Source organism: Budorcas taxicolor, chromosome 13 (assembly GCF_023091745.1).
Source record: "Budorcas taxicolor isolate Tak-1 chromosome 13, Takin1.1, whole genome shotgun sequence".
Classification (NCBI taxonomy): domain Eukaryota; kingdom Metazoa; phylum Chordata; class Mammalia; order Artiodactyla; family Bovidae; genus Budorcas; species Budorcas taxicolor.
The window spans coordinates 56,593,033-56,607,178 of record NC_068922.1 but is presented as its reverse complement, the minus strand read 5'-3'; the positions used below and the strand labels follow the sequence as shown (position 1 = coordinate 56,607,178).

General features: G+C 51.3%; 1 protein-coding gene across 1 annotated transcript in view; it reads left to right on the top strand.

The window, feature by feature from the left end:
* Window positions 1-14,146, top strand: part of PHACTR3 (phosphatase and actin regulator 3) — a 190,121-nt gene that overhangs the window by 90,095 nt on the left and 85,880 nt on the right. Inside the window, exon 2 of the mRNA XM_052651080.1 lies at window positions 11,889-12,050. Coding sequence (XP_052507040.1) covers window positions 11,889-12,050 — 162 coding nt within the window. The remainder of the gene's footprint in view (window positions 1-11,888; window positions 12,051-14,146) is intronic.

Here is a 14,146-nt window from a genome sequence, read left to right as displayed (position 1 = left end):
GCCCAGAATGTCAGGAAACGGTGGCTGCGAATGGGGCCACCGGGGCTAGCCCTTGCTGGGGGTGCCAGAGGGGGCTGTCGTCCAACAGCAGCAGGAAGCCCTTAGGGATGGTCTGGGCAGACAGATGTCACCTGCAGGGGCAGGTTTCCAGGACAGGCCCATCACTAGCTGATGATTGTTCCCAGAAAGCATGCGTGGTATGGCTACTGGCTTGTCTATTGTCTCCCTCTCGTTCTGTCGCTTCCATGACAGTCGCCAGGACCCAGGGAGAAGCAGGGGCCATGGTGACAACAGGCATGCAGACACTTGTAGGTGTTCAAGCATCACATCGTTGGCTCTTGGGTAAAAGTTCTCGGTAAGCAGCTGCAGAAACATATTAACAGTATAGAGGAAACCTCATCAGATTTGCCAGGGAACTCTACTTGGTAAATCCTGAGAACCATGCCTCATTCTGGTAGGATTATAGCCTTCAGATGTTCCTGGACAGGTCCCCATGGGCAAGGGCTGTGAACTTGAGCACAGAAAAAAAGAAATCTTCAGCTTCTCTCAAGTACCTGCTGGACCCACCTGGACTGTTTGGGACATAGGGAGGCAATTATACAGGACACATTTAGTCTCTGCTTGTAATAGGGAAGAATCTTTGTATTCTGTTACAAGTTCATCACTAAAGGGAAGCTGCCTATAAGCTTAAAATGATGCATAACGGCCCATCTCTGGAAACCCTGCCTCCCAGATAATGAGCATTAGGCTAAATGCCTTTTGCTCCTAGGAAACCTCCTGACTAGACCTACCTATGAGTCACTGCAGGAAGGAAGAAATTAGTACATTTCCCTCCAGAGACTGATGGGAACCAGAAAGTGCTTGACTTTACTCCCTCCCCTTTAAGTAAAGAAGCCTGAAGGGTACTCTTTCTGCCCCCTTCTGATGCCTATGTCAGAAGCTTTTTCTGTTTCCTTTATATTTTAATAAAACTTTATTACACACACACACACACACACACACACACACACACACACACACACACAAGAAGCCTGAAGTCCAACTCGGGCGAGATGGCTCTTTGGCACACGAGTCCACCATCTCGGTTTGCCAGCTTTCTGAATAAGTCGCTATTCCTTACTCCAACAACTCGTCTCTTGATTTACAGGCCTTTGGTGCAGAGAACAGTACAAGCTTGGATTCATTTACATGCTTTCATGGTCAAATAGCTAAGATGGGCATTAAACTAATGAACATGAAATCAATAGCTAGTTATAAATTGTGTTGAAGACTATGGTAGAAAAAATAACAGGAGACCTAACAGGTGAGGATAGGCAATGGGGCCATGTGGAATGAATAGGAGTTTTTCAGGGAAAATGTTACTGTTAGAGTGATTGGCCAGCCCTGTGGTGGGAGGAGCAGAACGAGACAGAAGTAGAGCACAGTGGGGCATGGCGTGTGTGAGATAAGCAGAGGCCAGGACTCTGGGATCATAGCTGAGGCTGTGTATTTCATTCTAGAAGCCGCTATGACATGAAGCAGGGAAGTGATGCAAAGCCCTGTTTGCTTAGGGGAGCAGGATTGGTGGATGCCTGGGAACCAGGGAGGAGGCTGCAGAGTTAGGTGGGCAGAGTGATGCTGGCCTGGAGCCTGGAGGTTAGGAGTGGGCTGGAGAGAAGGTAAAGGTTCAGATCAGAAAATGTTCCTTTTCTCTCTTTTTATTTTACTACAGGAGTGTCCTGTAGTACTTTTTCCCTGAAGACATTTCCAAAGGGACCGTTTAAGGCAGCAGTTGACAAGCAACAGCCTATGGACCAAATCCTCCTGTCACCAGCTTTTGCAAATAAAGCTTTATTTAAATATAGCCACAACTATTAATTTACAAACATCTATTGATGTTTTCATGCTGCAGCAGAAGAGTTGAGTCATCGTGACAGGTTGTCCGGCCCTCAGAGCCTAAGATACTTAGTATCTGGCCTTTTTCAGAGCATATTTGCTCATCCTTGACCTAAGCAAAATTGGGTCTGGGACACACTATATAAATAGATATCTGTTGGTTCAGAATCTTCCCAGAATTTATAACTTGTTTAGTTCCTGTGAAAAATGCTAAAGTATGCATATTTTAAAATTAACATTTGTATATCCTTAAGCATTGACTGACATTATTTAAGAATTTCATCTTGCATTTGAGGTTTGGAAAGTCAGAGTTGGAACTTGGGCTTTGAAGATGTTGGGTGATGTTTTTGTCTAAATTTATCCTGCGATGCTAAACTCTCCTGATGTCTTATTTCACTGTTTATGTCTTCTCTCTGAAACACTCATTTGTCTCCACTCTGTAAAATAGGATCTTTAAGAGGATGCCTCTAAAACCAGCTTTTAGGCTTTGCAAAGTCTCTGGGCTTCTTGAAGAATCATTTTTATGCGTGTTTGCTCACATGCAGCATCCTTCTAAGCCCAATGACAACAAAGCTGATTTTCCAGATCCCACTTTTTCCCTTGCGTGACCCTGTCCTCTTCATGTTTCAACTCCTGGTTCTAAGCTCTGTGGAGCCTTTTTGGACCCACTTGATTTACAGATCTGAGCTGATTTCACTTGGAGAATTGGCCATATGTCTGGCAGACACCCGCCACCATTGGCAGAATTATGGAGTTGATGCTAAACAGATGGGCCTTCTAGCTAGATGTGCTGTTTTTTCCACGATGCATATGAGGGAGAAAAAAAGAAGCCACTTTAATAATGTCTTGATTTTTCCACTGGTGTCAGAGATGTGAATGATGCCCATTTATCTAGAATTAATTTCAGCATCATTGCTTTGCAGGGGGTCTGAGATAGCTGGAAGAGGCTTAGAGACTTGGGAAATTTAGATACCTCTGCTAAGACCTTAGTGAGTCCCACTACCTTTGGAAACAGATATTGAGGAAAAGACTTTTAAACTCCCTAAATAAATTGTCATTAGGGCAGAATACATTCAAGGGGCTTAATCTCAGGTTTATTGCTCAAGCTCCATTTGATAGTTTGTGTGGTTGTCACTGTCTGGGCAGCAAGTGCAAATAGGGATTGGCCGGTCATTCTGTTTAGGAGAAGCTGGCCAAGTGGTTGAATGAGACTGTTTATTGCAGGACTTGTCAGAGCCTTTACTATGATTATATGTGGTGGGGCTCTTCAGGCAAGACTTTCGGTGTAGATAGTGTTTTTCCAAGTGTCTTCATTCACAAAGCATTGCCACTACTAGGGTTCCATGGGAGATGCTTTGGGCAACACAGTGTCATGCCCAGATGGGGAGCTTTGGGTCAGAGAACCTGGCATCTGGTGCCAGACTTACTACTTCCCAGCTGTGTGACTTTCCACACGGGCCTCTTGTAGCCTCTGCTTCCTAAACGTAAAATAGAGCGGAAGATGTCCCCACCTCCTGGGATTGTTTTTTTGGATTGAACACCCAGAAGAGTTTGATGGCCTTCCTTTGAGCATGCCAAGGTATGTTCTTCTATGATGAACCACTTGTTTAATTCGCAGTATTCCACGGACCGGTTATTCACTCTAAGCTCAGCCAGGGCCTTGTGTTTCCTTCTGTATGTTCCTTAGCACCTCGACTAATGAGGGAGGGAGAGAAAGGAGGTGCTGTCTGCTTAGGTGGCAGCCAGGGAAAATGACGGGCCAGCATGCGGTCGGGAAGTTGCTCAGGAATAACAGTTATCTGCCATTGTAAAGGGGCACAGAGGTGCTCAGGTCTTTGTTAAGTACCGTTGACCTGCATTCTGATTCCGTTTCAGTTTTTGTATTCCAGGATCCATTTCTCATTCATTCATTCTCTTCTTCATTCATTTACTCCTGCACCCGCTGCTGTGCTGAGCACCTGCTGTGGGGGTCCCTGTTCCCTCCCAGCTGGAAGGCGGCAGTTTTTCCTTCGCAGGGGGCTGTCACTGTTCACAGGTTCTGATGGATACACTTGCAGAACTGTAGAGAAATGTCCGCAGAGTTGAGCCACAGGCCTTCAGGAATTCTTCCCCCTCCCACCCACCCTCCCGCTTTAAGTAAATTCATTCTTCTTCCTAATCCCTGCTCCCCTGCCCCACTCAACAATGAGCTTCTTCCTGCATTTTGAGCAGCATGACCCTGGGGATGTGGTCTCACTGCTTCCTGGAAGCTGTCCACATGTGGCCCAGTTATTCTTAGGTTTATCAGTACCTCCCTAACATATCCTGCTCTTGGATCGATACTCCAGAACTTTCCAGGAGGATGGGAGACGGTCAAACCAAGAATAGTTCTGTACTGGGGCAACTTCAAATCCATTTCGTGAATTTGGCTTTGGACCTTCAGAGCCATCCAGATGGTGGGTCTATGAAAGCACCCAGCACTTTCTTAATAGACAGCAGCCATAAAGCCACATCTCTTGCAGCCTGGACACAAGTTATTGGTCTTTACACCCTAAATGCCATGATTTTCATGTACATTGCTTTAATGATGCTCTCTGCTCCAGATCTGCTTCTTCTCCATCCCGTATCCCAGATAACAGCGCTGTTATCTGGTCCATGTGGTCTGACATTGGGGTTAGGACGAGGGCTTTCAGAGCAGGTGTCCTGATTTCCAAGCCCACTCTATCACTTTAGCTGCATGACCTGGGAAAGTTGTTTCTCATCCCTGCTTCCATTTTCTTTACTATAATGTGAGTGATGAAGATAGCGACCTGCCTTCTCAGGTCTCAATGGGAACAGGATGAGCTGATCCATGTCAGGTGTTCAAAACACAGCTTGTCAAGCAGCAGGTGCCCAACAGATGCTGCTGTTGCTGACGACAGTGACGACAGGACAAACCTTGGTTTTCCTGAGTCTTCTGCTTGTGTTACTGGCCCCTTGTTTTCTCAGCAAGATCTGGTGAAGACTCTGCTGCAGTGACATCCCTGGACCACCGCCCTCTTCCCTGCTGTCCCACGGCCCTCGCCCTGCCTGGCCTCTCTCAGCAGGCCTCCTGGCCTTCAGCCTTGTTCCCTGAAGCTGCTGCCCGCACTGCCAGCCGTTCCATGCGGCTGGTCTCAAACCAGATCTCTAAGTGATTCTCATGCCCTGAAGGCGCCATCGTGGCCACACATGGCCCTTCTTGGCTGAACCCCTCCATCCTCTCCATCCAGAAATGGAGAGCTCCAGCCTAAGGGTTTTCAGATTCATGTACTCAGACCCATGCCAGCAAATTAAAAACACTAAGGACAACACTTGCTATTTTTTCATTTATCCATGTATTTATTGATATAGCAATAAGAAAGATTATTTTCTTACTTTGAGAGTATCTTTTCCTATTATTGATAGTCAGTGGTGATGATAATGATGATAATTTTGTGTCTGTGTATTTGTGGGTGTGTGTTGGTCATGAGTTGGCACCATAGACAGATGGAATCTCTGTGTGGATCTCAGTTTTATATGCAGAGATTTTATGGGGCATCTGAACCTCAGAGACTGGAGGTTATCAAATTGTACTCCCCTGCATTCTTTGTTAGGCAGCAGACACCACATACGGTCATGCTTTTATGGGTGTGCACCTTTTATTCAACTCCTCGTTAACCTCCAAGGCCCAACTCCGATGTCACCGCCACCCCTGGTAGCCTTCTCAGAGTTTTCCCAGCCCAGCCAGGAAGAGATGCTTGCTCTGCAGTCGTAATTCTCCGTCTTGGTTCTCCCTGGTGATTCAGCGCATCTTGAGTTCCTCCATAGTCAATGAGTCCATCAGGGCAGGGGAGTGACCAGCATCTCTTTATTTCACCTCACACCTGGCACAGTGCTTTGTTTACATAATATGGGCACGACATTTTGCCAGGCGGATTCTTTGGGGAAGGGAAGGACTCACTGAAGAAACAGAGGCCACACTGTTGACCCACATCCCCACGTCTTGTTTGCTTCTTTCATAGCTCACATCACACTCTGAAGTCACTGTTTCCTTGCTTCTCTTCCTTGTCCATAAGCAGGTGAGCTTCATGCGAGCGAGACAGTGTGTCAGTTGTGTTTACAGCTCTGTCTCAAACTCAGAGCAGCCCTGGCACACAGCAGGCCTCAGCGGATGCTTGATGAATGAATTCACAAGTGAATGAAGGAAACAAGCAAAAGGTTGTGTTTCAGTATTGCCTGATACAGAGGGGGCCTGTTTTCCCTGTGAGGCCAGTAGCTCAGCACATGGCACCTGGTAACCAGTGAGGGGAGCTTCCCTCCCAGTGTGTTTTGAGGAAGGTGACCTGGTGAAGTGGAAGGAGACAAGGAAGCCGAAATGCCTGATGTCACTAAGAGGAGGACTTTGGAGTTAGGAGGACGGGGGCTCCAGCCCTGGCAGCTCTGCTTCCCAGATTCACAGATCAAGCAGGTGTTTAGTTGAGTGCCTCCTGGGTGCCAGTTGCCTGTGAAGATGCCAGGGACCCATGATGAACAAGATGTCCACAGCTCCTAGTCTCAAAAAGCTTATTTTTGTTCTGATGGGAAAGATAGATGATAACAATAAACAGCACATCCCAAGATGAGATCTGACTGTGATCAGAGCTAGGATGGAAGGGAATATTAGGAATAAAGGAGCTGGTCCTGAGACAGACAGACATGGAAATTAGCCCATAAGCTCCTTAGCCATGGAATTGGTGTCCTTCACTGCCTTGTTCTGGCAGTGCCTGACTTGTAGCTTTGTGGGATCTATCAATGGGGGTTGATGGGCATTGGGTCCTGGGGGGCAAGTGTCTCCCCTGCTGTGAGCCTCAGAGGGAACTGGGAGAGGAGATTGGAGTTGTGCCCAACCTGTGAGCCACAGACCCTTACCGCTCTGTGGCCTGTTAGGAAGTGGGCCTCACAGCAGGAGGTGAGTGGCAGGTGAATGAGAGAAGCTTCATCTTTATTTACAGCTGCTCCCCATTGCTCGCATTACTGCCTGAGCTCTGCCTCCTGTTCAACAAACTCAATGAATGTGATGTGCCTGAATCATCCTGAAACCGTCCTCTGCACCCCTACACTGGTCCGTGGGAAAGTTGTCCTCCATGAAACCGGTCCCTGGTGCCAAAAATGTTGTGGCCTGCTGGTCCAAGGGACCAGAGAAGGGAGGGGCTGGGGCCGGCCCCTTCAGCTCCGGGGCAGGGCACCTGCCCCATCCATCATGTGGGAGCCTGTGAGCCCCACCCCCCGCCCTGTTGCTGCAGGCTGTGCTTCCGCAGCAGATGTGGGAAAACAGTTTTCATTAATTAACTGCTAATGCCTCGCAGGTGGCAGAGGTGCCCCTGGAACTGAGTGTCACTGCACTATTCAGAGCCTACTAGTGTGTCCGCACCTCCAGGAATCCTCTCTGATGTGGGAAGGAGGCTCCCCAGCAGCTCCAGGGATGCTGAGCAAATTAATGGGCTGGGGAGGAGTCCCCCCAGCCTCTCTTCTCTGTGTGACACACGTGTACGGGTGCCCATAAAGGCTCACGCATATACACACGCTCTCTCCTAGATCCACACTTGCCCACATTCACTCCCACCTGCCAGTGTGAGAGGGCCACACAGTGCCCAGGAGGACCACCTCACTTTTGCTCACTTGGACCTCCAGACACACCATCAGTGACAGATTCATGCCCTCAGGTGGCTTGTAAGCAGTTCCTTCACTGACTGCTCATCTCTTCTGAAGTTTCTGGCCTTGGATTGTAAGTCACAGCCCTCACCTGGCCTAGCCCTCACCTGGGGGCAGGCAGGGAGAGAGGGCGGTGGAGGCACAGCCTTCAGACCTCTGGAGGGGGTCCCCACCAGAGTGCAGGGGTCTTTACTCCTCCCATGACAGCAGGACGTCTCCCCCTACCCCCACCACCGCAAGGAGTCACTCAGACTAAGGTGTCTTCCTGGTCACACACACTGGATATTTGATCAATGAACAAATCCAGTTGTTTGAGCTGAAGAACCCCAGAGGCTCCTGCTGGGTTTTGAATCAAGCCTCTGCCTGCCTCCCCAGCCCATCCACAGCCCTCCCCCACCGAGCTCTTCCTCTAAGCCCTTGAGCTCACTCCTTCTCTGCCTGGGACCCTCTACCCTGCTCCACTCCCATCTACCCTGCTGGCTCCCTCTCATCCAGGCTTTTGCTCCAATAGCCCCGCTCAGAGCAGCCTTTCATAGCCGGCTGTTTACAGTCACCCCCACGTTCCCCCAGCTCCCTGAGAAGGTGCTGGGTTCTGTCAATCCATCCTGGTGTCTGGAAAGATTGCCTTCAGCACATGGGTTCTTGCCTCATGTGTTCTGGACACCAGGGGTTTGGCTGGAAACCAGATGTCAAAGCAGACCCTGCCTTCCAGTTAGGGAGGTGACTGTGAGCAGCAGGCAAGCCAGCGATTGTGCAGAGGAGTGTGTGTGTCTGTGTGTGTGCAGGCACATACACACGCATGTGCGTGTGTGCTTAGTCATGCCTTCGCACTCAGTCGGCCCTTTGCAACCCCATGGACTGTAGCCTGCCAGACTCCTCTGTCCATGGAATTCTACAGTCAAAAATACTGGAATGGGTTTCCATGCCCTCCCCAGGGGATAGTCCCAACCCAGGGATCGAACCCGCGTCTCCTTTATCTCCTGCATTGCAGGATTCTTTACCAGCTGAGTTGTCAGGAAAGCCCACACACCAGGTGATAAATGTGATGGGGAAAAATCAGGAGAGGAAGGCAGCAGGGAACAAGGTGGTGAACAGGCCTGGTGTCTTACTAGCCACACCTGTTGTCCATCCTGCAGGTGGTAGAAGCCCCACGAAGGGAGGGATCCTTTCTGTTCACCTCTGTACCTCCTTCTCCTGGTGCAGTTCCCGACACGTGCCTGGTGTCAGTAGGTTTTTGTTGAATAAATGAATGAGTGAGTTCTCTCAAGAGGAGAGTGGAGTGAAGTCTGCTCAGTGGCCACAGGCTGCCTGTGTCCCAGACTGTACTGTGAAGACCCAGGTGTGTCAGTGAGGTGGGAACCACAGTACCTGCTCCAGCCACTAGGGGGCAGAGGTGAGGTGGGAGAGCAAGGAGACAGTGGATTAAAATAGTGACGGTGGTGATGGCGGAGGGAGAGGGGAGGGGGCGATGAGGAAGGGGCTGCACTGTCCTGCCTGCCTCTCATGCATTCAAGCAGAGCAGACGAGGACTTGGGAAGTCCCCTGTTCCCTGCTCCCCCAGCAAGGACATGGCAAAGGTGAGGACGCAGAGGGGAGGGAGGGTAGCGTGAGCCCCTCAGCCCCAGGGGGTGAGTGACAGCGCTGAGTGAGTGAGCCCCAGTACCTGCTTCTGGCACCTACGTCCTAACCCCTGTGACATTCTGGTTTCTGTAAGTGCCATAGACACTCGTGCACAGGATGCTGATGATGAAATGGGACAGGGGGGCCAGTGGGCAGGAGTGAGGTGGCCGTGGTCAGGAGCAGACCTCAGAGCCCTTTGCAGGCTTGGTAGCTTTGTCCTAAATGAGAAGAGAGGTCATGGGAAGTAAGCAGGAAAGTGATATGGGCAGAGTTTCACTGTCGGGGTTCACAGAGAACACCAATTTGAAGACTTGTACGGGCCTCTGTTAGAATGGTTGACGCGTTCTTCGGCAACTTCTTGTGTACTTGGAAGAGGATCAGCTTCAATGATCTTTTCAACTGCTTGTTGTCAACTTCCAATGGCAGCCGGTGTGCTCCTCATCTTCAAGGCTCTCATCTCCTTTGCAAACTTACCAAATCACCACTGCACTGTATGTTCCTTAGCAGTTGAAATCCACCTGCCTATGCAGGAGACATGGGTTCGATCCTTGGACTGGGAAGATCTCCTGGAGAAGGAAATGTCAACTTGCTCCAGTATTCTTGCCTGGGAAATCCAATGGACAGAGAACCCTGGTGGACTGTAGTCCATCGGTCATAAAGAATCAAACACAACTGAAGTGACTTAGCAAGCGGGCTTCTGGGATGGAGATGCTGGTGGCCTGGGTTGAAGTCCAGCTATTCAGGTGCAGGTTCGGGGTCTGATTTGTGGTTTATTCTCTGGGCTACTCCTTTTTGCTTTGGCTGCTAGGAAGCTCTGAGCGACACATGGTGTCTAACCCTTGATGCCGTGGCCCTGTCCATCCTCCTTTTCCTTCGGATTTCCTCAGACACTCATTGTATCTTATTGGGCATGTGTTTATGTAATGGCCACACATCCTTTGTGGAGTGAGATGAGGCATTAATATAAACAAGGTGATGGCAATTCTTCCCCATCCCCACGTACATCTCTGGGGATCTTTGTCTTTATCTTCAAACCAGCCCAGAAGCTTGGGGAGACCTGGCCAATTCTTTCCCCGTTGTGCCAATAATGCCTTCAGGACAGTCAGCTTTCCTGGGGCCACATGGTTCTGGCCGTTCTGCTCCCATCTGGCGTCCGTGGGCGGAGGAAGGAAGGGAGAGGATGTAACATGGAATAAACCTCCTCTGGGGAGAGAAGGACTGTCTGCAACCTGCACGCCTGGAGTGTGGAGCTGGGGATCCGTGACCAGTCCTTGGACTGCCCTGACTCACTTAACTCCCTGACCCAGAAGTCCTGGGCCCCTCCTGGATGTTCGGCCCTGGGGCCTTAGGTGAACACAAGAGGTGAACACAAGGAGGATGGCATTGGCTTAGGAGCCTGGCTGGTTTGCTGGGTCTGCGGGCAGAAGTTCTTGAACAAGACACCCCTGGACTGTCTGTCCACACAGGATTGCTTTGTGGAGCTAGTCCCTGGTATATATTTAATGTTCGATTAATAACAGCTGGAGAGGGACTTCCCTGGTGGTCCAGTGGTTAAGACTCTGCACTTTCACTGCAGGGGGCGCGGGTTCTATCCCTGGTCAGGGAACTAAAATTCCACATCCACCTTGGCGGTGGGGTCGGGGAGGGTGTGGGGACAGCTAGAGAGAGTGGTTGGCTGGGACCATCTTGGTTTATGTCTCTTGTTGTGTTCCATCCATCCATCCTTTTGGTTCCTGCTCTGGGCGATAAATTTGTATCATCACCCTAGAAGCAGCTTAGCGATACGAGAGAGGTTTCTGGAGTCAGACTGCCTGAGACCAGAATTCTGTTGCTCTAACAGCCTCAGTGTGCCCATCGGTAAAATGGATGCAATAAGTCTCCACTTCATAGTTTTACTATGGGAATAAAATACCATAGCACCCAGCCCTGAACAAGCAATGACTTTCACTCCATAATAATTATTATATTGCTTATATAATATAAATTATTACTTGAAAATTTCTGCCGGAAGTCCCCCACGCTGGTGTGCCATGTTAATCAGAGTGTCCACAGTTTCAAAACATAAATAATAGTACTTTACATGGATTGTAACATGCTGTCAATAAACTGTGTATTTCGTGTGGTTCTGCATGACTCCAGACTTCTTGGCCACCCTATGGTCACACAGAAGCTTCCTCTCCACCCTAGGTATGGGGGATGGCCATTGTTTTCCAGATGTGGACACAGGCTCAGGGGGCTGAGTGGCTTGGGCTGCTGATGAGAAAAGCCCTTGGGAAGCCAAACCTTGGGGGTTTCTCTGGAGGCTGCTGACCAGGGGACCGGTCACATGGGGCATCAGGCTGGGTCTGGTGACGGCCAGCCCGCCCCAGGCCCCGGGCCCTCTGACTGCCGGTGGTCTCCTCTGGCCTGGCACTTGCTCATTCCAGCCTGGCTCTTCTTGCATCTCCAGGTCTCTCTGGGGTTTCTTGGTTCTGGAAAAACTCAGGCTCCCAGCTCCTCCTCACAGGAAGCAAGAGGTGAATTAACCTGCTGGGTGTGCACTTGAACATGGGCTGGCACACGATGGAAGATGAGAGTGTGTCCCTCGCCTGGACCACCCTCTTGAGCTCCAGGCTTTGGAGGATCACTGTGGTCCCCAGGGGAAGGGGGGATCACCTCAGGTCCCCCAGGGTGTCGTGTGAGCTTGGTCACCACTGGCCCCTCTCTGGGCTTTCTCCTTTCAGATGAAATGGACCAAACCCCCCCAGTGCGCTCCGAATATCTGGTCTCAGGGATTCGAACTCCCCCCGTGAGGAGGAATAGCAAGCTGGCCACCCTGGGCAGAATCTTCAAACCCTGGAAATGGAGGAAAAAGAAAAACGAAAAACTGAAGCAGACCACGTCAGGTGAGTATGGGTGTGGGAGAGAGGTTGGGGGGTGGGTGGGGTGGGGGTGGAGGCCCGATGTCACTGTCAGCTCGCTCTCTTTTGCAGATGTTGGGAGGGGTGGGTTGTGCTCTGTGGACCCCATGACAGGAGGTGTTCAGCCTCCTGCAGGTCCCTTCCTCCTCTGGTCCCTCCGGGTCCCTGGCTGGGGGCGTGGCATCAGCAGCAGGCACACCTGTAGCCCATGCACTGCCCGGACGCCAAGGGGCACACATGACCCCCTTGACCTGGTTACGAGTGCAGACTCGGGGTCGGTGCAGGGCCAGTCTGGGGCGAGACCCAGCTGGTAACCATCTCTCCTGACTGACCACACCTGAGTACGAAACACTCTCCCTTCTGCACCTGGAAACTCACTTTGATAACCCGGGGCCTGGAGACAACCACCGACCCCAAAAGTCTCCCCAGTGATTCAGACGGTGAAGGCCATCAGTTTAGCTGTGATGCCTCAAGGCTCCTACAGAAGACGGCCTGCCACTCGGCAGCTCCTAAGCTCTTCCTGAAGAGACAAATATCTGGGCATCCCACCCACTGAAGGTTCTAGAAGCCCCCCTCAGTCACCTTCAGCTCTGTGGGAAGTTGGGTAACAAGAGGTTGTACCTCTGCCCCTGCCGTGAGCCAGACCCATGGGGTGGATTTGGTGACAATGACGCAACTAACTGTCAGGGTGAAAGCCACACAGCACGTTTCTAACCAGCTAAATGCTCAGAACCACCCCATCGCCCGCGCTCCTGCCGCATCAGGACGGGAGGTGGGATGAGACGGGCAGCCGCCTCCAGGGCCGAGCAGTGGTGGGTCGTGGGGCAGCCGGGCTCAGGTCTGGCTCCTGGGCGCCAGGGTACCCTGGGTGAAGGGGAGGTCGGTGCCCTGAGAAGCAAACCCGGAGGGGAGAGAGAGAGAGAGAGAGAGAGAGACTCTCAGCTCCCACAGGCCCTGTTAGCTGCGTCTGGAAACAATTAGCGAGGGAGGCGCTGGCGTGGAATTAGTCCTGGGCCCCAGGGATCTGCCTGAGAAGTGCCCTTCTCGGGCTGCTGCCTCTGGCGGTCCCTGGGGGTCCCAGCTTTGAAGCGGCGCAGACTCCGGCGCTCAGAGCATGGCAGAGGCAACGCCACTTGTGAGGAGCGGGGGGCTCCTAATAGCACGAGTCCCCCATTCACACTTTGTACGCGTTTCACAAGGTTATGTTTCTAACTGCCCAAGAATTTGATTGACAAGCTCTCCTCGTCAAGAATGAAAGCCGAACACTGATATTCGATGAATCTGATGCAGCTCCGTATGCCAGAGAGCTAGAGAGGGGGACTAGACGCTGCCTGCTTGAAGCTTTCCTCCAAGGGGGAGTCGGAAGAGACAGACAGACAAGCAAGGGAATGAGCGCGTGACAGGCAGGATCTTGGTGCAGACGCTGGGGAGCAGGTGGGTGGGGTGGGCATGGCCTTGGGATGGGTGGCCTGGGGAGACCCAGGTGAGGGGGTGACACTGAGCCGAGGTGTAATTGGCCCCTGGAGAAAAGCAAGGAAGAGCATCGCAGCTGTGGGAACAGCCGTGCAGACGCGCCAGGTTGGGCATCAGTGAAAGGCTCAGGAGGCCGGAGTAGGGTGATCTCTGACCTCGGAGAGCCCCTGGTGCTCTCTGAGCTGTGGGATTGGAGGGTGAGCGGTGTGCTCTTGTGCTCCTGATTCACGTGGCACTGGGCGGTGGGAGGTGACCTGTGAGCTTATCAGAGCGCTGTGGGGACCCTACCGGGGGACCGAGGGTCTCCAGGTGAACACCTGCAGCACCCCCAGCTTCAGGCCGGCGTCCCCAGCGCTGGGTCCTTTATCGAGCATTTGGAATTCTGCAGACAGTGCTGCCTCTCATTTATTTATTCTAAGCCATCCTTCCCCCCCAAAGTGTGGGATGTTATTTACTTCAGCGTATCAAATCCCTGATTTCACAGGCGTCCTTGGCCAGGATGAGATGAAGTAAAAATAAAGATGATTTTAAGGGAAAAAACAGAGCAGACAGTAGTTTGGCCAGAGTGGGGATTGGGCAACACCATGAAGGTGGCTCTCAAAGCCTGA